At 37.4% G+C, this 27,762-nt stretch overlaps 1 protein-coding gene and 1 pseudogene across 10 annotated transcripts in view; both read right to left on the bottom strand.

Moving 5' to 3' along the window:
• KIF27 (kinesin family member 27) overlaps window positions 1-27,762 on the bottom strand; it is a 107,489-nt gene that overhangs the window by 26,743 nt on the left and 52,984 nt on the right. For 8 of the 10 annotated variants that reach the window (XR_008475699.2, XM_035303673.3, XM_035303662.3 and 5 more), the window contains 7 exons: window positions 25,740-25,909; window positions 25,148-25,251; window positions 23,042-23,197; window positions 19,877-20,082; window positions 14,994-15,191; window positions 5,589-5,702; window positions 3,071-3,247 (listed from right to left, as the gene is read on the bottom strand). Coding sequence is in view for 9 of the 10 variants with exons in the window: in XM_035303673.3 (XP_035159564.1) it covers window positions 3,071-3,247; window positions 5,589-5,702; window positions 14,994-15,191; window positions 19,877-20,082; window positions 23,042-23,197; window positions 25,148-25,251; window positions 25,740-25,909 (1,125 nt within the window). In the remaining variant the exon portion in view is untranslated. The remainder of the gene's footprint in view (window positions 1-3,070; window positions 3,248-5,588; window positions 5,703-14,993; window positions 15,192-19,876; window positions 20,083-23,041; window positions 23,198-25,147; window positions 25,252-25,739; window positions 25,910-27,762) is intronic. The other 2 variants (XM_078367587.1, XM_035303686.3) reach the window with 1 other exon arrangement.
• On the bottom strand, window positions 15,816-16,761 carry LOC144581856 (small ribosomal subunit protein eS1 pseudogene; annotated as a pseudogene).

The following is a 27,762-nucleotide window of genomic DNA, read 5'->3' as shown; positions in this document are numbered from 1 at the left end:
CATTTTGCCTGAAGCATTCATCCTCCCGCTCAACATTGGACCAGTTGTCCTGGGTCTTCCCTTTGGTATTTCCTGAGAATTTCCATGTTGGAGCACATTTTCAGAATAGTGAGTCTTCCTTTTTCATAGTTTGTGCCGTTATTTTTGTGGAGCACATTCTCTAGTAGTTTCCTTGGACTTGATGGGATATACAAATTTTTTAACCTAAAAATGACCTTATTCTAGCTTCACTTTTGATTGAGAGTTTGGCTAAGAAGAAAATTATTTTATTAGACATAATTTTCCTTAGGAGTTTGAAGACGGCTTCAGATCTTTAAACTTCTAATGAGGAGAGGTGAGAAGTCCAATGCCATTCTGATTCTTGAGATTTACAAGTAGTTTTTTTTGTCTAGAAGCTTTCAGGACCTTCTTCTTTCCTTAGTCAGTGTATGCAAATCTTCACAATATTATGTTTTAGGTACTCATTTTGCTGGGCTACTTCAGTCTAGAGCTTCACATTACTAGTGTTAATTTTTTTTTTTTTTTTTGAGACAGAGTCTCACTCTGTCACCCTCGCTAGAGTGCAGTGGTGAGATCTTGACTCACTGAAACCTCTGCCTCCCCAGTTCAAGCAATTCTCCTGCCTCAGCCTCCGAGTACCTAGGACTAGAGGTGTGCACCACCACGCCCAGCTAACTTTTGTATTTTTAGTAAAGTCAGGGTTTCACCATGTTGGCTAGGATGGTCTTGATTCCTTGACCTCGCAATCCACCTGCCTCAGCCTCCCAAAGTGCTAGGATTACAGGTGTGAACCACCGTGCCTAGCCAAGAAAATTTTTTATATGATGTCTTTGATGATATCCTCTCTTCTGTTTTCTCTGTTGTGTCTTTCTATAATTTCCATTACTTGGATCTTGGGCTTCCCAGATTTATCTGCCAATTAAAAATGTTTTTCTCTTACTTTCTATTAACTTATATTTTTACTTAACTTTTTGGGATATTTCCTCAACTTTATCCTCCGACTATTTTTTTCTTTTTTTTTTTGAGATACAGTTTTGCTCTTGATGCCCTGGCTGGAGTGCAATGGCAGTCTCGGCTCACTGCAACCTCTGCCTCTGAGGTTCGAGTGATTCTTCTGCCTCTGCATCCCAAGTACCCAGGATTACAGGTGCCCACAACCACACCTGGCTAATTTTTGTATTCCTAAAGGAGATGGGGTTTCACCAAGTTGGTGAGGTCGATGTCAAACTACTGACCTCTGGTGATCCCCCGACCTTGGCTTCCCAAAGTGCTGGGATTACAAGCATGAGCCACTGTGCCCAGCCTATCCTCCAACTCTTTTAATTTCAAAGAGTTATTTCATGTTTTTAACAACTTGTAGTTCTTTATAGTCATCTTTTAGTACATTGAGGATATTAAGATTTCTGTGAAGTCTTTTCAGCTTCTTGCTCTAATGTCTGAGTTCATTTTTTCCTTTTGTTTGTTCTTTGTCTTTAATAGTGGCATTCCTGAAATGTCCATCCTATTTCAGAGTCAGGTATCAAAAAGCTGATAAGATCTGTGATAGCATATCTGAGGGCCACTTAGTTGGTGGCTCCCAAATTTAAGTGTTTTTGTATCTTTTTAGATGTTTCAGAAAATATGCCAATTTATACTTCTAGGAAGTATAAATCCGGCTGCCAGCGTTTTTGGATCTAGGCAGAGATTAGGAAAGAGATGTTTCACAATTCATGTACAGACTTGCATTCATTCCCTATTTGGAGTTTTTTGACTTACCACAAACTTTGCTATGCCTGGTTCAATCTTCAGAAAATAAATCGGTCACAGAATGAGAAAAAATAGTTTCCTGACTATGCCGTTTTCATTTTTATGCTACTCCTGCCTTCTGAAAATTTTGGTTTCTTAATTTCTGAGTCTTTTTGATGTTCTATGTGAATTACATCTCTCTAAAGCTGTTATTTTTAAAAAAGGAAAACATCTAAAGCATTCTTAAAATGCCCATCACATTTCAGAGTCAGGTATTAAAAAGCTGGTAAGATGTGTGGTGATAGCATATATATAGGATCTTGGCCTAGCTCTCATTTGTATCTCTCTAGGTTCTTGGATTGCAGCATCTTCTGTTCTGCTAGGTTAATAACCTCTCATCTATTTGCTTTCTATCTTTTCTTTCTTTGTACTCTTTTGTTCTCTGGTATCTCCTCTACTGTCTTTTCCCCTTTATGGCTTTTCAAAACATGTAATAGCTTTAAGGAAATATGATCTACGTACCATACAATCCACCAGTTCAAAGTATATAATTCGGTGGTTTTAGTATATTCACAGTTATACAATCATCACCACAATCAATTTTACATTTTCATCACCCCCCAAAACAAGAAACCCCACACCTATTAGTATGCCTTCTATTTCCTCCCCAATCCCCCACCAACATTAGGTAACCACTATTCTACTTTTTGTTTCTGAACAGAAATGGAATTACCTATTCTGGACACTTGATATAAATGGTGTTATACAAAGGTGGTTTTTTTTTTGTGATTGGCTTTTTTCACTTACCATAGGTTTTCAAGGTTCATCCATGTTATTGTATATATCAGTACTTAATTCCTTTCTATTGTCAAATAATATGCTATTGTATAGATAGTATGGATAATCACAGTTTGTTTAACCATTCATCACTTGAACATTTGTGCTGTTTTCAGTTTTTAGCTGTTATGAATAATGTTACTATGAACGTTCATGTTCAAGTTTTTGTGTGCTTTCATTTCTCATGGAGACATACATATAGAAATCTCTCTCTAGGAGTGGGATTACTGGGTCACATAGTATCTCTCTCTCTCTTTCTCTTTCTCTCTCTCTCTCTCTCTCAGAGTGGGATTACTGGGTCACAAAGTTTAGCCTTTTGAGGAACTACAAGATGGTTATCCAAAGCAATTATACCATTTTCCAATTTCACCAGCAGTGTATGAAGGTCCCAATTTCTCCACCTCTTCCCCCCACATTTCTTATTATCTGTTTTTCTGATTATAGCCATCCTAGTGGGGAGTGGGGAGTGGTTTACAACCAGAATCAAGTAGCAGATTAAACAGAATACCTGACTAGATCTCAATTTCTTATTTTCCAGGTGACTTTTCTCTTGTAACAGGGTCTCCTTCTTAGAAACTATAGCCTCTCGTTTCTTTAAGTCTTCTTCCAGCTCCTCTAATTCTTGGCGTTGGTTCAGAACTTTCTCTACTTCTTCATCTAACCACTTCTTTTGCTCATCCAATTTCTACATTAAAATTCAAAAAAAAAGTTACTTGCTTTTCCTTCTGCCATAAAAATTACATGATAATTATGTAATTTCAGATTGGCTGAAATCTCTTTAATGAACACTTAAAAACTATCACTCAGAGTAACTCATGTTCCCATCTGAAATCCTAAAGACATCAGTGGTTCTAGTCAAGATGTAGCTAGGTTGTTTTATAAAGAATTAAAATGTACTCCCAGATATGTTAAACAGTCTGAGATTTTTTAGCCTGACAATGAAAGGGCTGATAATTTTCTATACCTATAATAAGAACATGTTGGGAGTCTTTTCTCTATTACAGTGGTGCATACTTCCATCATTAGCACTTATACTAATGGTTATACTCTTATATACTACTATAAGTAGTATCCACTTATACTCTATAATCTATCTCCCCAGCTTGAGCTCCTTGATTGATTGTAGGGACTGTAGTTTTTACCTGTCTATCCAGATGCCTGGTATACTGCCTGGGCCACAGCAGGCATTCAATAAAATGTTAAATGAATGAGTGAATGAATGCCTGATTCAGTCCATCATTGAAGTGAATAAATGAATATACACCGTGGAAGACAGAGAAGATGGAGCATGGAAGGAAACCCAATTTGCATTGTAGCTTGTCAACAACTTCATATAATTAATTAAAAAAAAAAAAACTGCTGAAAAGATCTTCAAAATAAACATCTTAATACTCTCTTGAATTAAAGATACCTAGAAACAAGTACAAACATAAATATAGATGAAATATGACTGTTGAAAAGGAACTCTACCAAATGGACACCATAATGAAGTACTGCCACCAAAACAACAAATAAATAAAAAAAGAAAACAATATAGTATTATTTCCCAGTCCTTCATGAACCTTATAGGAAGGGTTCCTAGAAATCTGTAACAATGACACAGTGAAGACATATGAGATAAAGAGAGCAAAATGGCCAAGGCAAAGAAGATGCTTAGCTCTTCAGTCTTCCAATAATACCAAGATATTTATAGTATGATCTTTTAAGCACTATCATGTCCAGGTAACACTGGAGCCTAATTGTAATTGTAGCTCTACAGTTACTAGGAACAGAAAGAACAACTATAAAAATGTTAGTTTTGTTATATCCATAGATACTCCAGGAGGAGACCCTATGAAGTCTAGCAAGTAATTTAAACATATTCTATAAACATTCCTAAACTGTGAGTGGGGTTTGAAAGATGAGTAAGAGATTCTTTTTAAGCTCCACTTAAAATGAAAAAAACTAAAAAATTACAACTGGTAATGACATTTCTAGGTGGAATGGGTGTATGTGGGAATGCATCCATGTCACTATTAAATGTCACTAATAAAATGTAAAATTTATGAAGAGAGAATAAATCTTCCTAAAGTAAGGTAGATTTAATTGCATTCTGGGTATTTTAAATACAATATTTTCTTCTTATATAAAATTTATAATTTCATTTTCTTTGAACTTTGAAATTAGTTTGTGGTTTATGACTTTCTTTTAAAAAGGTGGCACTAAAATAATGGCTTTTTAATATATAGAGTACATATACAATTTGGTTTTATTTGAATGTAGAGCTCTGATTTTTAGAAATATATTTGTCTACATGAGATGGGAATAAATACAATCCAGTGAACATGGATTTCAATTTATAGTCTACAACATTCAAATAAACTCACTTCTACTGAAATAAGAATATATTTATTTTGCTGAGAGCAAAAAAAAATATAGCACATTTCTGGATGAGAAAATAATTTTGTAATCATAAAAGTTTCATTACTTGGGCGACAGGATTATTAGAAGTCCAAATCTTAGCATCACACAATATACCCATGTAATAAACCTGCAGATGTATCCCTAAATCCAAAATTTAAGAAAAGAAAAATAATAAAGTTTGAAAACAAATACCAGAAATTTTGCATTTGGATGGCAAACAGTTTAGTGTTTAAAAGCTTTATTCGGAGTCCACCAGTTTTTACATCTATCTGTCTATCAGTCTGTCTGTCTAGGGAGATTTGCTCTTGTTGCTCAGGCTGGAGTGCAATGGCATGGTCTCAGCTCATTGCAACCTCCACCTCCCAGGTTCAAGTGATTCTCCTGCCTCAGCCTCTCAAGTAGCTGGGATTACAGGCGCCCACAACCACGCCCAGTTAATTTGTGTATTTTTTAGTAGAGATAGGGTTTTACTGTGTTGACCAGACTGGTCTTGAACACCTGACCTCAGGCAATCCACCCACCTTGGCCTCCAAAGTGCTAGGATTACAGGCATGAGTTTACCTCTATTTAGACAACCATCAGATTGAAGAGAAACCAGGAAACACTAAGTAGAATTGACAAACCTGGAGTTGGTCTATACTTCCAAACGAACCTTTTCTCCTTTTCAAGTTACATGCATCAGGGTCCTCAGCTTTCGGTTTTAGACCGTCTTCCTGTCCTGTTTTTGACTGTAATTCCTATAAAAAACAATTGAAAATACCTTATTGCTTTTATACCTGACCATCATTAAGTATGCAGATAATTCTTTTCTTTTCTTTTTTTTGGAGACAAGGTCTCACTCTGTCACCCAGGCTGAAGTGCAGTGGCACAATCATAGCCTCAAACTTCTGGGCTCAAGCCATCCAGCCACATTTTCTTAACATTTACTTGCTTAGTCACAGAAAGAGAAAATGAATAGATGATGGTTGGGGCTATTTGAGAAGAAAATAATGTGGAGTTTTTTTGTTTAAAAAAGTTTTTCAGAGATAGAGTCTCACTCTGTCACCTAGACTAGAGGGCAATAGCGTGATCACAGCTCACTATAAACTTGAGCTCCCGGGCTCAAGTAATCTCAGAGCCTCCCAAGTAGCTAGGACTACAGGCATGCACCACCACGTCCAGCTACTTTTTAAAAAATTTTTTTGTAGAGATTGGGTCTCACTATGTTGCCCAGGCTGGTCTCCAGTGATTCTCTTGGCCTTCAGGGATCCTCTGGCCTCAACTTCCTAAAGTTCTGGGATTACAGGCATGAGTCACCAAGCTCAGCCTTTTTAGTTGACAAACAATAATTGTACATATTCATGAGGTACATAGTGATATTCCAATACATATAATGTATAATGACAAACCAGGGCAATTAGCATATCCAAGAAGAAAGGAATGTTAGCTCTCACTGACGCAATAAAATGTAACTGCAAAAATTAGGATATACTAACAAAACTGAGGATTTTTTTCATTCTTCGTGAGTGTTACAATTTAGCACAACAGGGATAAGATTCTGAAATTATAAGTGCGGTTTTCTCTTCTGCCTTTCTGAGCTTATTACTTTCATAGGTTACTCCACCTACGACATCCATCTGCTGTGGGTATATTAAAATTTATTATAGTAGAAATGCAAAAAGAAACGTTCAATATCTGGTGTTCAAAAATGGGAGTTTGCACTATGAGAATAGCCTTAAAAGACAGATCATGGTCTTAGGAAGCATATTTTCCAAATTCTTTAGTTTCCATCCACAATGTTTTTCTTTGAGTCAGAGTCTCACTCTGTCACCCAGGCTGGAGTGCAATGGCACAATCTTGGCTCACTGTAACATCCGCTTCATGGGTTTCAAGTAATTCTCATGCCTCAGCCTCCTGAGTAGCTGGGATTACAGGTGTGCCACCACACCTGGCTAATTTTTGTATTTTGTTTTTTTCAGTACAGATGGGGTTTCACCATGGTGGCCAGGCTGGTCTCGAACTCCTGACCTCAGGTGATCCGCCTTCCTTGGCCTCCCAAAGTGCTGGGATTACAGGTGTGAGCCACCATGCCCAGCCTTCATTCACATCTTAAGGGTCAAGGCAACAGGTTCAATGCTGGCCAGGTGGGGTGGCTCACACCTGTAATCCAGCACTTTGGGAGGCCGAGGTAGGCTGACCACTTGAGGTCAGGAGTTCGAGACCAGCCTGGCCAACGTGATGAAACCCCGTCTCTAATAAAAATACAAAAATTAGCCGGGTGTGCACCTGTAATCTCAGCTACTCAAGAGGCTGAGGCACAAGAATCGCTTGAACCTGAGGCAGAGGTTACAGTGAGCCACAATCACACCATTGCACTCCAGCCTGGGTGACAGAGTGAGACTCTGTCTCAAAAAAAAAAAAAAAAAAGGCACAATGAACATCTCATGATGTTCATCACTAAAGCTTAGCAGGAATCAGGAAGGAGGCCCTGAGTCAAAGTGGGCCAGTCCACAGGTAAGTACACAACTGAAAGTGCTGAGATACTTTTATAGCAATTTGACAGAATAATTTTATGTCTGATGACTTTAATAATTTTTAAAATGGACTTTTATTTGTATATTTTAAATTTCAATTTTCTACTAATTCATGTTTTACAAAAGTGTTAGGCTGTGACAAATTTATAACAAACTATAAAAACTATACCTTCTCCACAAGTAATTTCAGAAGCACTGATAGAAAGTAAAAGAAAAGCCTAGTGTTCTCCAGCCCTGGGAATGGCAAAAAGGAGAAAAGAGACAGTAAGAAAGACTTGTTTTCCTCTGTCTGAGTTTTGGTCCAGAAAGGAGAATGATAAGTAAAGGTATCAGTGAAGACAGAGGTGCTCCTAACTCATTTGGGAGAGAAAATGCAGACTGCAGTGCAGAAGCCCCACACCCATATATGATTGCCCAGTCTTACTGAAAGAGCAGAGAGGTACAATTAGGAAAGACACCCGGCTGGGCACGATGGCTCACGCCTGTAATCCCAGCACATTGGGAGGCCAAGGTGGGTAGATCATGAGGTCAGGAGTTTGAGACCAGCCTGACCAACATGGTGAAACCCCGCTTAAAAAAAATAAAAAAACCAAAGACACCCTAATTGGACTCCTTGGTCTTACACGGCATGGATCCTGAGTTGAGAGCTAATGTAGGTAGTTACTATGAAGAACTGGCTCCCAAACTGGGTATTAGAACAGGCCACTGGGCTATCAAGCTAGACAGAATGCCTAGTAGCCTCGATTGGGGCTTATAATGCTAGTGGGAGATGAGATGAAGGGAAAGCACCCTCATGCTCTAAACAGAAGCAAGACCAGACTATGATTTATGTCAGGCAGGGGTTTCATCATTGGGGCAGCAGATTAGGCAGGGTAAGGTGGACAAGGGAGAACAATTTCCAGCTGGTCACATTCCTCAACTCCAAGGCATAGGATAAAAGAAACCTATACACCCAACCATAATATACAACTGGATGCCATCTTAGGAAGAGAAGCACAGGAAGAAGAGGCTAAGAGACTAAGCATTCTTATTCGAGAGACCTGAGAAGTATTTAAAGGAAGTGTTTACATTTTCAGAATAAGGTTTGAACAGAGAGAACATCTGATTAGTTTCCACCGTATTTCCAGCAATAATCATGATGTGGATAGAAGAGGAGAGGGGCACTCACAAAGACGACAGGTGCTACAGACTAAATAAAGAAAAATTTTACACCCATCTGAATGATGAGTGAATGTGGACCCTATTATGTTTGCCGCCACAGTTCTTCATGCTTCCCTAGCTCTAGTTCATAGCTACAGTTTAGCCCCTGTCATAGTCCTAGAAATTTCAGGATGATGAAATAAAGCGACCTTAAATAAAATAACCTTATATAGAGTTGACTCTCTGCTATTTCTGCTTGTCCACATACACTTTATAAGTATACTGCAGTAGTTCTAATTCCATCTTCCACATGTTGCTCCAGACAAAACCTTTTTTCTTGTATTGTAATCTTTGTTATACATATTAAAATAACTCTGTACCAGGCACTGTGCTAGACTTTTTATGTCTATTTAATTATCCCATTTAGCCCTCAAAACAATCCTATGATATAGGGACTATTATAAGATCAATTTTATAGATGAGGAAATGAATGGTTAAAAAGCTCAAGATCATACTGCTACCCATGATTTCAGGAGTTCTCACATCTTTTCTTCAAAGCCTATCCATGGACCTCAGTTAAGAACTGCTGCTCTAAAGAAAACCTATGCAGAAGTTGTACTATACTTTGGAAATGGTTTACTCAAGTAGAAAAGGAACAGACAGGAGTGTCAGAAAGTTAGCTCCAAACAGACAGCAAATATCCTTTACGACTGTAAGCAGGTTTTCTGTTTTTTGCATTAAGTAGTGGATACATCAATGTATCTTTGGGACAGTCTGGTTCCTTTTTCTCGAATACTTGCTATCCCCCATAAATGAGTCATTTCACTAGAATTAGAGATGTGGCTAGATGGAATAAAAGTGCCCTAAATGGCCAGGTGTGGTGGCTATGCCTGTAATACCAGCATTTTGGGAGGCCGAGGCAGAAGGACCACTTGAGCCCAGAAGTTCGAGACCAGCCTGAGCAACAGAGTAAGACCTTATCTCTACAAAAAAAATTAAAAAATTAGTGAGGTGCACTGGCATGTGCCTGAAGTCCTAGCTACTTGGGAGGCTGAGGCGGGAGGATTGCTTGAGCCCAGGAGGCCAAGGCTGCAGTGAGCCGTGATCATACAACTGCACTCTAGCCTGGATGACAGAGATCTTGTTTAAAAAAAAAAAAAAAAAGTAGCCAGGCACAGTGGCTCACACCTGTAATCCCAGCACTTTGGGAGGCCAAGGTGGGCAGATCACAAGGTCAGGAGTTCGAGACCAGCCTGGTCAACATGGTGAAACCCCATCTCTACTAAAAATACAAAAAAAAAAAAAAAAAAAATTAACTGGGCATAGTAGTGGCGGGCACCTGTAATCCCAGCTACTTGGGAGACTGATGCAAGAGATTCACTTGAACCTGGGAGGCAGAAGTTGCAGTGAGCTGAGATCTCACCACTGCCCTCCAACCTGGGCAACAAAGTAACAAAGTGAGACTCCGTCTCAAAAAAAAAAAAAAAAAAAGTGCCCTAGATAAGAAGGTAAAAAATTTGAGTTATAGGCAGAGTTGCATTTCAGCAGACTTCTACTCTTTAAAGAAGAGAGTTTTTTTCTTTTTTCCAAACATGGATTTAGAGAATGCTATGTCTTTCTGGTTTAAGCCATGACCTATAAGAGACGAGGAGCTAAAACCCAAGGACCACAGCACTGAACAAGCAGGCCTGACCTTCGCATGGGAAGAAGAGCTAAAACAAAACAGACTATATTGGTGGCAGCAGAAATGAAAATTGGACGGATTCTTGGTATTTTAAAGATAATACCCTAAAGGCTTCAGTGGTTCACTGGATATGCATGATAAGAAAGAGGCAAGAGCCAATGATGATGCCTAAATTTCCAGCTCACCCAACTGATATATCATGTAAGGCACACTGGAGAACTACATTTTTTTCCTCCCATTAAGGGAGCAGGGAGTAGGGAATCATGAAAAGATAAGTAAGAAAGACCATGAATTCATCTATAAGACAACCTAATGAAGACAATGGAGCTCAAAGAACAGATCTGGGATTAAGCACTAAATGTGGGAATTTTCAGTTTAATTGCAGCCATGAAAAAGTATCCTACACTCACCTAGGATAGAGTATAGCAGATAAGAGGGAGGGCAGAGACCAGAGCCATGAGGAACTCCCATATTTAAAAGGACTGGTGGAGTGGAATGAGCTAGCCAAAACAGAGAATGAGCAATCAAAAAAAGAGGAAAAAACAAGGGAAGTATAATGTTACAAAGGCAAGGGGAAAATACTTCAAGATGGAGGGAATGCTGAACTGTGCTGGATGCACAGTGTTAAACTAAGCACATTAGTGACAGAGAGCACCAGTGAACTTCTCAAGAGTTGTGAAGTGAATGATAGAGCCAGAAGCCAGCTGGAGAGGATAAGTGAATGAATGAAAGCAGAAGTAACAGAAACAAATGCAGTCAACTTTTCCAAGTTCTATTACAAAGGGGAGGTAAGAAAGGGAGGGGTAAAAAGGTTGAAGGAGGATAATTTCAGGATGAAAAAAATCTAAGATGTTTAAAGACAAATCCACAAGTTGAAAATAAAAGGATAAAAGATGACACATACATGCTTAGCACAGTATTGCTTGAATATAAATATCAATGTTAACTATTGCTATAATTACTATTACCATTATTATTATGCATATCATTATTATTACCAGTTCTTTTAAATACAAGAGTTCCTCATAGCTCTAATTTTTGTCCTTGTATCTTCTATACTTCATCCTAGGTGACTGTAGAATACTTTTCCATGGCTGCAATTAAACTCAATACTCTGGATTGTCTTATAGTGTCAAGGAAATTTAAAAAGCAATTCCATTTATAATAGTGTTTAAAAGGATATCTAGGAACAAGTTTAAGTAAAAAGGTAAAATACTACTAGTACACTAAAAATTATAAGACATTGCTGAAAGAAATTAATGAAGACCTAAACAAATGGGAAGACTTCCAATGCTCGTGGATAAGAAAATTTAGTATTGTCAAGATGTCAGTACTAAGAACAATCTAGAGATTCAACAATCTCTATCAAAATTTCAATAGCCTTTTTTGTAGAAATGGAAAAGCCCATCCTCAAAAATCACATGGAAAATTGTAGGGGCCCTGAATAGCCAAAATCATCCTGAAAAAGAAGAGCAAGGTGGGAGGACTTACTTTCCCATTTCAAGACTTAATACAAAACTACAGTAATCAAAATAGTGTGATACTGGCGTCAGGACAGACATATAGACCTATGGAACAGAATTGCGAGTTTAGTAACCACACATCTATGGCAAGTTGATTTTTTTTTTTCTTTTTTTTTGAGACGGAGTTTCGCTCTTGTTACCAGGCTGGAGTACAATGGCGCAATCTCGGCTCACCACAACCTCTGCCTCCTGGGTTCAGGCAATTCTCCTGCCTCAGCCTCCTGAGTAGCTGGGATTACAGGCACGCGCCACCATGACCAGCTAATTTTTGTATTTTCAGTAGAGACGGGGTTTCACCATGTTGACCAGGATGGTCTCGATCTCTTGACCAAGGATCCACCCGCCTTGGCCTCCCTGTTGGGATTACAGGCGTGAGCCACTGCGCCCGGCCACAAGTTGATTTTTTAAAAATAAAAATTGGGGCCGAGCATGGTGGCTCACGCCTGTAATCCCAACACTTTGGGAGGCCAAGACCAGAGGGTCACTTGAAGCCAGGAGTTCAAGACCAGCCTCGGAAATATAGCAAGACATTTTCTACGAAAAGTAGGAATTGAAATTAGCCAGGTGTGGTGGTAAGCGTAGGTAGTCCCAGCTACTTAGAAGGCTAAGGTAGGGGGACTGCCTGAGCCCAGGAATTGGAGGCTGCTGTGGGCTATGATCATGCCACTGCACTTCAGCCTGGCTGACAGAGCGAGACCCTGTCTCAAAAAAAACAAAATTGTACATATGTAAGATATACAACATGATGTTTTGATAAACATAGTGAAATGATTACTCTAGTCAAGCTAACATATTTATTTCTTCATGTAGTTAGCATTTTGCTTTTATGTGGTAAGAGCACCTGAAATCCACTCTCTTAGCAAATTTCCACTATACAATAGTCAACATGCTGTACATTAAGTCTCTAGACTTATTTATTCTACATAATCACAACTTTGTACCCTTTGACCAACATCTCGCCATTTCCCTCATCAGCATCACCCTATTTCCCCCTCCAACTGATTTTTTATAAGAGTGCCAAGTCCATTCAATGGAGGAAAGAACAGTCTCTTCAACAGATGGTACTAGTACAACTGGAGTTCCACATGCAAAAGAATAAATCTGAAACCACTACTTCACACCATATACAAAAACTGACCCCCAAATAGACCAATGACCTAAATATAAAAGCAAAAACCATAAAACTCTTAGCAGAAAATATAGGGGTAAATCTTCATGACCTTGGATTTAGGCAATGGATTTTTAGACACGACACCAAAAAGTACAAACAACAAAAGAAAAAAAATAGATAAATCAGACTTCAACAAAATTAAAATGGACAATTCAAGTGACCATTGATGGATGAATGGATAAAGAAACTGTGGAATAGCCATACAATGGAATATTATTTGGCAATAAAACAGAATGAAGTTCTTGTACATGCTGCATTGCGGATGAACCTTGAAAATATTATGCTAAGTGAAACAAGCCAGACACTGAAGTTAAAATATTATATGATTCTACTTATATGAAGTATCTAGAATAAGCAAATTCATAGAGAAAGTAGATTAGAGATTACCAGGGGCTGGGGTAAGGGGAAAATGAGGAGCTATTGCTTAATAGTTATAGAGTGTCTGTTTGGAGTGATGAAAATGTTTTGGAAAGAGATAGTGGTGTTGGTTGCACAAGATTGTGAATGTAATTAATGGCATTGAATTACTCACTTAAAATAGTTAAAATGGTAAATTTTATGTTATATATAATTTATCACAACTTAAAAATGAATAACACAAAAAAAGAATGTCTAACCCATTGAACTGTATAGTTTAAATGAGTGAATTATATGGTATTATATGAATTATATCTCAATAAAGACTGTTTAAAAAAAATAGAATGAGTAACTTGGTTTAAATGTTCTTTAAGTTCACTTCCATTGCTGAATTCTGTGATATTTTTAAGGTTGGAAAATAGGTTATGTCCATTGTTAAAAGTCTAGGAAATCTGGGGCATACTGATAATGGGAGAGGCTAAATATGTGCAGGGACAGGGCGTATATGGCGTTATCTCTGTACCTTTCTTTCAATTTTGCTGTGAACCTAAAACTGCTCAAAAAAAGTAAAACCTTAGTGGCCAGGTGCAGGGGCTCATGCCTTTAATCCCAGCACTGTGGGAGGCCAAAGCAGGTGGATCACAAGGTCAGGAGTTCGAGACCAGACTGACCAACATGGTGAAACCCTGTCTCTACTAAAAATACAAAAATTAGCCAGGCATGGTGGTGCTCACCTGTAACCCCAGCTACTCAGGAGGCTGAGGCAGGAGAATTGCTTGAACCCGGGAGGCGGAGGTTGCAGTGAGCCAAGATAGTGCCACTGCACTCCATCCAGCCTGGGTGACATAGCAAGACTGTCTCAAAAAAAAAAAAAAATCTAAGAAATCTCCAATTATGTCCCTTGCCTTGGGTTCAGCTTAACATTTCAATGAAACAGAGCCTAGCATACAGTACTAGATAAATGTCTGTTATTATGATCATCATCATCTTTTCAAAAAAGCTCTGTGAGACAAATATGATTAAAGCCATTTTCGATAAGAATAATTAGAGAGGGTAAAATTTTTGAGAAATTTGAGAAAATTTATTTTTTCAATAAATCTCTCACCCAGCAACCAAGAGAGCTATGATTTGAACACATGATAGACTAGTCCAAGAGCCCAGGCTGACACCATTAAGTTCCTCCCCAGCCCAATCTATTCTAGAACTGCTGTACATACAGGTCTGATCATTGTTCTGCTGTGAATGAAATGGTACCACTTTACCTATGTCCTATGTAGCCACATGGACAATGCAAGTCAAAACACTTTGAAAACAGAAAATCCTATTCAAATGGTAGGTATTATTTACAAAGTTGGCTTTATAAATGTATGTTTTTGACAGCCTAAAGTTAAGATCCTACTAAGAGAAATTATCATTGTACCTTCTTTTGTGAAGTCAAAGCCTTCAAGACAGTACTCGGAATTCAATAAATAGGTTTTACTATGTAGATGAACAAAGCTTTAAAGTGAATAAGGACAGCAGTGAAGGGCAGGTCAAGGATAGATATTTCACAAGCCAACTGAATCAAGACCACGGCTTCGTTAGCTCTGAGCCGTTTAACATTTCATATTATACTTAGCAGGAATGTATGACAATATTACTTTGATTTTTTGTTGGTCACGCTTAATTGCTGCATCCAGTTGCTTCCTTTTTTCATTTTCTTCTCCAAGTTTTCTTTGTAGCTGTACCTTTTGATACTTCATGTGATCTACATTCTGCTCTAGTTCATTAGCACGTTTCTCATTTTGGATTGACAGTGATGCCAATTTCTTACTATCTTGTTGCTTTCTCTGTAAGACCTGAAATCATATGGAATATTTCAAAATGAAAAACTGAATCTCTCACATTCCCTAACTAAACTTAATCTTTTCATTTAATGATAAAAGAAGAAATTTTCCCTAGATTTTCATTTATTTTTGACAGGTTCATAAACAATTGGTTACTCTCCTACATTTGCATTTTTGCAATTAGGGAAACCATCACCACTTTCATCACAAATGTAAAAGTATAAAGAATGATGAGACTTCCTGATGCGGACAACAAACAAAATAAAATGGATGATTTGCTTTTTATTAATAAGCATTTTAATTTAAAAATTAGTTAAAACAGCATAAAACTGAATTTATATTTTAAGAGTCACTCTTACCATACACCCCGAATTTACCTGTCCTGCTTCCCAACACAAAATTACCAATTTCTTAAATATTCTTCCAGAAAAAAATGTATGCATATGCATGCAAACAGCTTCATATATATTCTATATAGACTACTATCTCCCTTTTTCCCTAGTTATCTCAGAGGTCTTTTCATATAGATGTTCTGTGTGGGGGCACAGCATTCCAATGTGCTCTTGGTTTTGTTTTGTTTTTTTTTTAATTTTATTTTTAAAAATAAAGATGGGCTTTCACCATGATAACCAGGCTGGTTCTGAACTCCCAACCTCAGGTGATCCACCCACCTCAGCCTCCCAAAGTGCTAGGATTACAGGCGGTGAGCCACCACGCCCGGCCACAAACAAGACATTTTATTTGCCACTATTATAGGTCTGAACTTTAAACAGATTCTTGGACTGGTGGTTCATATCCATCAGCTCATTCAACTTTAGCACCTGTCTCATCCCCAGTGGCTTTTCCAGAACTACTGCCTTCACCATGAAGCTCCATGAGTTTTCCCAATTCAAACTTGGGCTTCTTCAGCATTTTTACTTTTCTAATGAAGACATCATGGAGAGAATAAATAGATAGGCAGGCCTTTTCTATGTCTTTTCCAATGCAGTCTGGAATCAATTTATTGACCACTTCTTTCAAGTCATTTGTCTGCACCTCTCGGGTCATGATTTCCATCATCTTCTTCCAGATTTGGCGGACCTGTTGGTGCTGAGCATAAGAGGTCTTCCGTATCTGATTGTTGCGTTTTTCAGTAAAACCAACACAGAACAGACGAAGCAAGTAACCATCGGTAGTCTTGACATCAACATGAGCTTCAATCATTGTCTGCCATTTTTTGACCATAGAACACATTTTGTCACAGGTAAGATCCATGCCATGGAAGTTAGTCAGGCAGTTTTTGCCCTGAACATCTTCAGTAATCAGTCAGAATTTCCTAAATGCAACTTCATCATTCTGCAAATCAGCAAGACTAACTTCAAACACTCGACCCTTGAGGCCATCAGATGCAATTTTGGTTCCTTGGGTCCTGATGACTAGCGTCTTTTCAATATTTCTTATATTGAACATAGCGGGTGCTTTCACATCATACCAATCTTTCTTAGAAAATGGATCAACCACTTTCTTCTTGGCTCCCTTTTTGCCGCCTTTCGTAAGGAGCTTGTTCTTGCCAACCGCCATGGTGCTGCTCAGAGAGCCAAAAGGGGACGTTCTTGTTTTTATAGCTACAGCTATAGCCTCAATCGTTAATCCCTGAGCTAAGATGATCAGAGCTGATAACATTTTCTGAGAGTGAACATTATAATTACTGTTTTAACATTTATCTTAAATTCCTTTTCATCTAACTAAAATTATGTATAGATAGCATTAGGGTTTCAAAGTGTGCACACCACTAATATAAAATACTTGTGTTACAATTTAGTCCTGACCAAAATTAGGCTTGTATTATGTGATTAGCATTGCACTAAGTACCAATTAGGTGGCATAAAAAAGTTAAGGGGATGTCATTCATAAATTATGCAGACCACAATTATTTCCTTTATTTTGGCAATAAAGTGTTAGCATAAGCAGGTTTGGTTTTAACTAAATTAAGTATCCAAGAGGCACTGCAATTTACAGCAGTTGCTACTCGAAATGTGATCTGTGGACCAGTGTTAGTTCACAGACACTGTTGTCAATTTGCACCCCTCAGCATACTATTAGATTCAGTTGATGTTTTCATGCAAGACTTTTTTGATGAAGGAAGCTGTGCAATGATTGACCTTTATCTCATCACAGAACAAGAACGATCTGCAGATGGACTACTTTGGGTACCACTGGCTTGGAGGCCACAAGCCTTTGCACTTTCCAGTACCTAAATCTGGACACTGGCTTTGCCACTTACAATTGACAATAATTACAATACTGCAGCAAAAATTATGATACCAGCATTTTAGTGTCTTTTTCACATAATATTAAAAAGAGTGTACATCCTGAAAATCGTAAGAGTGAGATACTGTTCCCACTGTCTTTTGCAATTATTCCATAGTTGCTCAAAAGTGCATCAGCATTAAACTATTAATGCAGCATGTAACACTCTACATATACCTAAAAACATTAAAAATATAGGTTTTACAAGTTTCTAATTTAAAATTTTTTGTTTTAAAAATGGAAATAACTGTATTCTACTAATAAAAATACTAGTATTTCAGAATTTTAAAACAGCATGATATGGCTGGGTGCAGTGACTCACACCTGTAATCCCAGTACTTCGGGAGGCCAAGACGGGCGGATCACTTGAGGTCAGGAGTTCAAGACCAGCCTGACCAACATGGTGAAACCCCATCTGTACTAAAAATACGAAAATTTGCAGGTATGGTGGCAGGCACCTGTAATCCCAGCTATTTGGGAGCCTGAGGCAAGAGGATCACTTGAGCCTGGGAGGTGAAGGGTGGAGGTTGTAGTGTCCAGCCTGGGCAACAGAGCAAGACTCTGTCTCAAAAAAAAAAAAAAAAAAACCATGTTATGTTAGCGTACTGAAAACTGGTATTGTCATCACCACTACGGGACTCTGACTGGGTTATTTTACCTTTCTAAACCTTTGTTTCCACATTTATAAAATGGCTAAAAATGCCCACTTCAAAGGATTAAATAATGTATATAAACCATTTGGTATGTATAGGCCTTCAACAAATGGTAACTACTGTCCTCCTCATCCTCCTTATCATCCTATCCCCATCAGTAGTGCATGGATATGTCAAAGGTACAAAATTTCTAAACTATGTTTTGTTTCTGTCCTCTGCTGTATCAGATGTTTCTTTTGACGTTAAGTTCTACACCTTTCTTTCCCTTTCCTTATCAGTACTCTTAGCAGAAAAGGATATACAGCAGGAAGCATAGAAAACATGGAAAGACATAACAATTCACAAATCCTATTAATAATCTTTAATCTTTTAATCTCTCCCATTTTAGTTGTGTGAGACATAGGAAATACAAAAATAACCTCTGCTGAATTCATAAACAAGGCTTAAACTATAGATGTATATGATAAGTAACCTCCCTAGAAAAATAATAATTTTGGTTTTCAATGTTGAGAATAAGAATTATATTAAGAACTGAAGCTAGAATACAAACCTATTAAATTATAAATAGAATTTCAAAATAAACACAAGGAAAAATGTTAATCATTATATTCTACTAATGTTTTGTTACGAGTACTTTGTTAGACATCACAGCCCTAATTTAAAGAATTAAGAAGTGAAAAAGAATTCATCCCAACACTTTCAGAGGTGAATTCCAAAGTGAAAATATGAATTCCGAAGGAAAATGGAAGGTGTGACATAGATAACCACCCTATGTCCTCCTTTAAGCAATTCAAATATTCAAGTCTTATTATTTTAATTTGGTATTGACTTGAGACGCTATTTAGGTAGTAACTTTTAGTGGAAATATCCAGATGTTTGAGGTGGCATAAGAAACTCCAGGAGGGACTTTTCTGGCCCGTTCACCTCCGCCTCCCTACCTAGATTAGGACTAGGCACACGAGAGGTATATCGCAAATATCTATTTTGTTGAAAGCAAATAAATGTGGCATAGTTCAAAAATAATAATAATGCTGTGAATAGGTTAATTACAACTCTACCTATAATGAAAACAATATAAAAATGTTTCTATAGCACGGAAGCAGTAGATCATGAGATCATGAGAGGTAAAGAAATAGAGAAGGCATCCTAGAAAGTTCATTATGATCAGACTAACAAAGCACTGTGACTATCTCCAAAGCACCTGGAAATGGCTTCATCACATAAAATCTCTATGTGATGGAATATTTCTCATAGAATAGAATTCTTAAATGTAGCTATTTCTAAAGTTAAAGCTAAAACCAGGCATTAGGAAGTTAAGGATAAGTTGCAGTACACAAAGTTATTAACTCTTCTTAAGCCAATCAGTTATGGTTTCAGAAAACCGTATCTCAAAATTGTTCCCATTTGTTGAGTGTCTACAAAGTGTCACATAGGTACCACCTGTTTTATATGTATTATTTAACCATTATTTAATCCTTTGTCCTTCAGAAAAAAACACTATTTTGTGGTTATCTGTATCTCTTACCATGTGGTTTTCTGATATGAAGATTGAAAGAATACATATTTCTTGAATGAAGAAATATACAACCCAGATTTTAAAACAGGTAAATCGACCAGCACTCTACGAAAGAAAAATTGACACCCTGTTTCTCTTGCTTGTATAAACTGAATTCCAATTCTTTCCTAACTCAGTACAAGAATCCTCAAAAGCAAGAAAGCTTAAATAAGTTTTCTCAATTACATTTTTTAAATTACCTGAACTCTCAGCTTTGCAGCATCCATCTTTTTACGGAACTCTTTCTGTAATTTTACCTTCATTGCAACATCAGAAAGATCTTTGTTGTCCAGCTCCTGTAGCTGTTTTTGTGTTTCAAAGAGTTTGACTTTTGCCTGTTTTGCATCATGCTCTAGTTTTGTTACTTTCAAAGAATACTGCTTGCTTACAGACTTGGCATCGTTACCTTAACCATAATAATTATTATTAGTATAAATTATGTAAAAAGAAGTTAAACATCAAAAACATAAAAATACTCTACTCTAAAATCCAGCCAGGCAGTGATACTATTTAAGATACAGAATTAAAAACCAAGTTGTCCCCACCCACCCCCATCAAACACAGCTTGCCACCAGGCCTCTTAATGATTAATTCCTTAATGACTGTTCCCATCTGCTGCCACTCAGGCTCCCTTTTAATCTTTTGCATTTTAGAGTGACATTTCTGGTCCTCTGAATTTGTAATTGAGCTTTGCTGGCATCAAACTCAGTTAAGAACAATATTTGGAGTGACTGTCCTCTTGCTTAGTATACTCTAGCCTCCTGCTACCAATGATCTGTCTCCTTGAATTCCTTTTTTAAATTACTGTTAAAAATTTTAAACATAACAAAAGAAATAATAAAATGAACCTCCATCACCCAGATTTGGAAGTTATCAAGATTTTGCAATAGCTACTTAATATGCCTTTTGTTTTACTTTGCTTAACTATTATAAAGCAATCCCAGATGTCATATCATCTCACCTATACATACTTCATTTTGTTAAATTCCTTTTTACTTATACATACTGCAATAACCATTTATATAAAATATGGACATAACCAAAAAGTCATTATCACACTAACAATATTAATACCAATTAGTCCATAGTCAGACTTTCCTAATTGCCTCAAAATGTCTTTCACAATTGGTTTATTTTAATCAGGATCTAAACAACATCCACAATATATTTGATTGTTATGTCTCTTAAGAATCTTTTCATCCAAAGCTGATTCTCCTTTTTCACTGCACTTATTTGAGATTAATTCCTTTTAAATTATTTTCTTATAAATATATAGAACAGAAAAAATATACTATAGATATTTCTACATCTCTTTTCATTCTAAGTCCAGCTACTAACCCTAAAAGTTTGGTTTTGATTTGCTCTGAATGGGCAACTGTCCCTGAACTAGACTGGAAAACTCGTGGCAATAAAAAATAGGAGTCTAAAGCTTGGGGGATGCTGATGAATAATCACCAGAGACAGTTTATTATACTATGTATTTATTTATTGATTTGAGACAGAGTCTCACTCTGTCACCCAGGCTAGAGTGCAGTGGTGCAATCTCAGCTCACTGCCCCCTCTGCCTCCTGGGTTGCAGCAATTCTCCTGCGTAGCTGGGATTCCAGGCACATGCCACCATGCCCAGCTAATTTTTGTATTTTCAGTAGAGACGGGGTTTCACCATGTTAGCCAGGCTAGTCTCAATGTCCTGAACTCAAGTATCTACCCACCTCGGGCTCCCAAAGTGTTGGGATTACAGGCATGAACCACGGCACCTAGCCTATTATACTATTTATATAGCTGGTTATACCTGGTATCCAAAAATGCTCATCATTTTAAAATAAAAGTTATTTAATTAAATGCATTGTGAGCTGTCCTCTGACTCTAATTTACTCTCTATTTGACTACCTTTAAAATTTATACAACAATGATTTAAATAAATCATTTTGGACTATTCATTAATTGTTCAACACACCAATATTTTATGAGCCACTACAAAAAAATACAGTGCCAGGCCAGGTGCAGTGGCTCACGCCTGTAATCCCAGCACTATGGGAGGCTGAGGCAGGTGAATCACCTTAGGTCAGGAGTTCAAGACCTCCCTGGCCAACATGGCAAAACCCCATCTCTACTAAAAATACAAAAATTAGCTGGGCATGGTGGCAGGTACCTGTAATCCCAGCTATTTGGGAGGCTGAGGCAGGAGAAACACTTGAACTCAGGAGGCAGAGGTTGCAGTGAGCTGAGATCACGCCACTGCACATTAGCCTGGATGACAAGAGAAAAACTTCATCTCAAAAAAAAAAAAAAAACAGTGCCAATTACATGTTTGTTTATTTTTTTCAGATAGGGTCTAGCTCTATCGTCTAGGCTAGAGTGCAGTGGTGCAACCATGACTCACTGCAGCCTTGACCTCTGGGGCTCAACAAATCCTCCAACCTCAGCCTCCCAAGTAGCTGGGACTACAGACATATGCCACAATACCCAATACGCTCCTGTAGTTTTTATAAATTTTTTTGCAGTGTATCAGAATTGATAAAATATAATATAGATGTCCTGTTATTGTTAGTTGGCAGAAGTAGCTGCTATTCAAGAGAAGTCTTCAGTGAGAGGGCATTGAAAAGTAAGCACTCACTGACACTTTCACGAGTCACCATCTCTGAGGATTTTTAGGAAAGCTCCAAATTGCCCTTGGTTCTAATGAGCAAGAAAGGACCTTCTCTGTGTAAGCTCTGGTGTCCTCTATTTTAAAGCAACCATGTTGGATATACCAGGCTACAAAAACATGTTTGTTTAATGAGATCCATGGTAAGATAACCTTTCTGAAAGAAAGTAATTCATTGTAGTTGGCAAATATCCTCAAATTCCACAGGCAGTACCCTGAAATCTTGGGAACGGAGAAGCCATTCTAGATCAGCTCCTAGATACTCCCAAGGGGTCAAGTGGGGTTTGATCCTGCCTCTGAGGAAGCAGCATGGTCAAACTTATTTAAACATCTGGGTAACTGGAGCTAGGATGATGCATAGCACATATGTCACTAGGAATGAGAAAACAAAAAGCTTTGGGAAAGTAGCTAAGCAGAGGATGCTTCTTAAAAAATGTAAAAAAAAAAAAAAAAAAGAAAAAGGAACTCATAAGTGCCACAGAATTTCAGCACAATGCAGAGTTCACACTGGTTAGAACAATTCAGAGGTGTAATCCCCGAAGAAAAAAATTCTTTTGATAAATAACCTCCACATATTGGCCTAAAAACTCACCTTGTTACACCAATCCAAGCTAAGTGGATAGACCTGAGCTTCAAAAACTAAAGTAAATGTTACCACATCAGAAACAATTTTAGAACTTTTCTTTGTCATATAAGCTGGTTCACAAGATACTATTACCTGTTTTTATTAATTCTTTAATCAAATCTTCCTTCATCTTTATGTTAATTGTAAGTTCTCTCATTTTTTGTTTAGCTTCAGTAAGTATGCATTCTGAATTCTTTAATTTTTGCAGATTCAATTCTTGACTCTCCTGGAGACATTCAATCTTTACATCTTAAACAAAACAAAACAAAAAAACCTACCAAAACGGAGAAATAAAACTATCTGCTGGTAAGACATTCAACAGAAGCAGAGTTAAGAAAAGCAGACACAAAGGCAATTTAGAGGTGGCAGTGGAAGAGACAAAAAGAAAAGAAAGGAAAAAGTATACATCAACTGGGACTCTAGCATTCCGGCTTACAGTAAGAGTTTTCATTTTCTTACAAATTAATATATATGTATATATTATTTCATAATATCCCATAGGTTCAGACACACAATTTTTCATTGCTTTTAACCTGAGTTATTTGAAACAGGTATAAAATTTCCAGATGGAAAGAGGGATGAATTTGTTTCCTATTAACTTCTACTTTTATTGTAATAGGAGAATGCAGTCTACACAAGGCTACTCAGCATGTGGTCTAGCACTGTTTCTTACTATCCTGCACCAGAATGTACATGAACTGTGTCACTAAGCACACTGCTTTAGTTCAGGTGACATTTTTTTCATCGCCAGACTTTCTTATGGAAGGAACTAGTGTAAGCTCATTTACATTCTGACATAAGTTTTTTCCCTGGTTGCAGAGCAGTAAGAAACAGCTCAAGCATGGCTGCTTGAGTAGCACTTACCTTTATCATTTTTACAGTTTGAAATTTATTTTCGTTATACTTAAATTTTTGGCTCATTAAGCCATGTATAGGTTCTTATAGAGATGCTCTATATTTTCAAAGTGTAGCACTTATCATGTTATTTATATTCACTATTCCCTTATTTTTTGTGAGTCAACCACACATTGCCCAAGAAAGATGAGTTAAAATCTACTACTGCCAGCTGGGCACAGTGGCTCACACCTGTAATCCCAGCACTTTGGGAGGCTGAGGCATGCAGATCACAAGGTTAGGAGTTTGAGACCAGCCTGGCCAACATAGTAAAACCCCGTATCTACTAAAAATACAAAAATTATCTGGGTGTGGTGGCACGCACCTGTAGACCCAGCTATTCGGGAGGCTGAGGCAGGAGAATCACTTGAACTCAGGAGGTGGAGGTTGCAGTGAGCCAACACTGCACCACTGCACTCCAGCCTGGGTGACAGAGCAAGGCTCTGTCTAAAAAATAAATAAATAAACAAACAAACAAACAAATAAATAAATAAATAAAATGTTTTGAAAACTATAGGGTAGTAGTAGTTTTCTTTTTTGTTGTTTTTTGTTTTGTTTTGTTTTTTTGAGAAGGGTCTTGCTCTGTCACTCAGACTTAAGAGTACAGTGGTGTGATCTCAGCTCACTGCAGCCTCGAACTTTTGGGCTCAAGTGATTCTCCCACCTCAGCCTCCCTCCTGAGTAGCTGGGACTATAGGTATGCACCACCATGCTGGGCTTATTTTCTGTAGAGAGAAGATCTCACTATGTTGCTCAGGCTGGTCTCAAACTCCTGGCCTCAAGCAATTCTCCCACTTCAGCCTCTCAAAGCACTAGGATTACAGGCATGAGCTACTATGCCTGGCTCATAAATGTTTTTGATGCTGTTACTGATGCATAAAAATTCTTAGCAGTTGTATACTAAAACATTACCAACACCCAGTATATTAACTGAATTTTAATGCCAAATACATCATTGATGTTAGTGAAGGAGCAGAAACCTACTACAATTACTTACACTGTATTTTAAAGTCATCAGGAGTACAAAGCATACCAATTCAGATCTGAATATAAAAATCCTTATTCTGAGGGAGTTAGCCTATATCTCTAGCCATAATTAATTGACAGAAAATCTTTTCTATTAAGGAGTAGAAAGAGTGAAAGAGGTTAAAACAGAGAACATAAAAGAAGTTCTACCAACCAGGAGTGCATTTGTACCTAGTTATGGTCTTTGAGAATTCCTGGATGTTTCTTAATTATCAACTGAGGCAAAAGGTAAATATCCTATAACCATTAGGTCTAAATTATTTATGAAAATCTATGTACCATCATTTTCCAAATTTGACTTTTGTGTTTCATCCTGAGTATCATTCAATTCAACAAGGGAACAAACAGAGTCTGGCTTCTGAATCCATGAACGACTAGTACATCTAAAAAAAAAAATCAGAAAATTAACTTATGTGTTAGCATTTTCTAATCTGCCCTCAAATTAGTTTCCCCAAAAAAGTGACAGCAATGTTAAAAAAAAAAATTAATTACATTTATAAACAGAATTTTACTATTATTGTTCAAAATGAAAGGATGCCTCCCCATGTTGAATCCAGTAGAAAAGTCATGTTTGTTGAAATCATGGCAGATGAATAAGGAAATTAAAAAAAAAAAATTCCCTCTGAAAATTAGAATCTGATTACTATAAAAGCTCCGAAAGCAAAAGCAAAATTATTTTTCAATTATAAGTCTGATGATTTGGATTCAAATACTATTTTCATAATATATTCGATGATAGTACTTTTAGCAAAAGTTATCTACTCTTATATTAAACGGAAAAGATATACTCCAGTGTAAAATACCTACACTTCTATATTTATTGCATCACATAATTCTAAATGTTTATTAAATCAGTGTATATTTAACATACCTAGTTCCAGATTTCTCTTGGCCTTCTGATTCTTCATCATCACTGTTATCAGAAAATTGGCAATGGAGGACTTCATCTTGTTCTTCTATATGACCCAAGAGCATCTGACTTCGTGTTCTAAATCCAGCAAATATTCGATCCAGAGAGTACATAGGCAGACTTGTACAGACCTTGCAAGTGATTCCCCCACCACCAACAAAAAAAAGATATTTTACAAGTCTAATTTTATCCTGTTACTCTAGATGATTTTAAAGGGGTTGTTAAATAGGCACTCTTAAAATAGCCAATCAATGGAAAATGCTCCCCTCAAACAAAGGTCAAAATTAATTTAACAATATTGTTGTGCCTCACAGACAAATACTTCTTTCAGAATATACACAGCATCTTCTCTTCTGGACAACTCTTCTATCTTCACTTATGGAAAGTAGTATTCAAAAATGAAACCAAAAGGTGTAGAAAACATCCCAGCTTTTAAAACACAGCACAGACACAGCCCAAAAAATGTTCCCGTTTCCCCATCTTCCCAGTTCAGAACACCTGGAGAACTGTGGTGCTGCTGCCAAAAGTCTGCATCCTCTCCAATCCAAATCCCACCACAGGAAGAAACTCAGAGCCATCTCCACTCCTTCTGACAGGCCAATACTCCCAATTTGAAATCATAATGTATCTACTTATTTTTTATAGATGGTGGTTAGGTATAGCTGAATTAAGGCTCCAGGAAAAATAGTTAATATATTTCATAAGATAAGTAAAATTGTATGGGCTAGCCTGGGAATTTTCTGTATTATAAAATTTTTCCATTGGAAATGCACTTTAAATTCTAAAAAAAATGACTTTAGAAAACAACAACAATAAATTAGAAATTGCCTTTATACCTTTGCTCTGGTTTCTATTGCAAAATATTTCCCTTTTCATCACCTCTATAACCAAACCTCGAGATGAATTATCACAAAAGGTAATAAAATCTTAAGAGGAGACAGTCCATTTATCAATATAAATTACTATAAGCTGTTAAAATTGTAACACATAGTAGAATATGAGTATCATATAGTGTTTGGGATTTAATCACTTGACAAACAGGCCCCTCATGTATTCTCTCCTAAAAAAAATCCTACGTGATTCTGAAAATCATCTTATGTCTGATTTTTGTGCTTCCGCTGTCAGCCACCTTACATCATCTATCACAACAGCATCATGACAGATGGGGCTAAAGTTTTTTAGTTGGCATCCCAGTGGAGTATGAGGAAGGGGAATTCTTTAAGGAAGAACCAACTCAAGAAGTATTGATCTAACAAGTATAATACATGGCTATTTTGTCCCATAACTGGCAGGCATCTAGGTTTCTCTTGTGAGAGTGTGGGAATTATTGAAGGAACAAATAAAACCTTTGGTTCAGAGTCAAAGTTTGTTCTCTGGGATTGTAATTTCCTTTTAAAATTTCTTTTTACAAAGAAAACCAAATGTCCAGAGCTACTACAGTATTCATACCCAAGACTGCCTGATGCAAAGTCTATGGCACTGCTTATACATCACTTGCCTTTCATTTCTTATCCTTCTGATTGTAACAACCAGATGGAGCTGACATAAATAAGTCATTTTCCTTCATAAAATTAGGAAATATGGCCAAGTGTGGTGGTTCACATCTATAATCCCAGCACTTTGGGAGGCCGAGGCAGGTGGATCACGAGGTCAAGAGATCAAGACCATCCTGGTTAACGTGGTGAAACCTCATCTCTACTAAAAATATAAAAATTAGCTGGGCATGGTAGCACACGCCTGTAGTCTCAGCTACTTGGGAGGCTGAGGCAGGAGAACTGCTTGAACCCAGGAGGCAGACATTGCGGTGAGCCGAGATCGCGCCATTGCACTCCGGCCTGGGTAGTAAGAGTGAAACTCCGTCTCAAAAAAAAAAAAAAGAAATAAAAACCAGAATTCATGAACCTGCTAAACCAAAACTCATGAATCTGCTAATGAAGTCTTTTCCATAATAGAGATTCCTTGAGGATTCTTATATCTGTGTGTA

The sequence above is a fragment of the Callithrix jacchus genome, chromosome 1, assembly GCF_049354715.1.
Source record: "Callithrix jacchus isolate 240 chromosome 1, calJac240_pri, whole genome shotgun sequence".
Lineage (NCBI taxonomy): Eukaryota > Metazoa > Chordata > Mammalia > Primates > Cebidae > Callithrix > Callithrix jacchus.
Note: the sequence above shows the minus strand (reverse complement) of the source record. Positions and strands in the feature narration are given on the sequence as shown.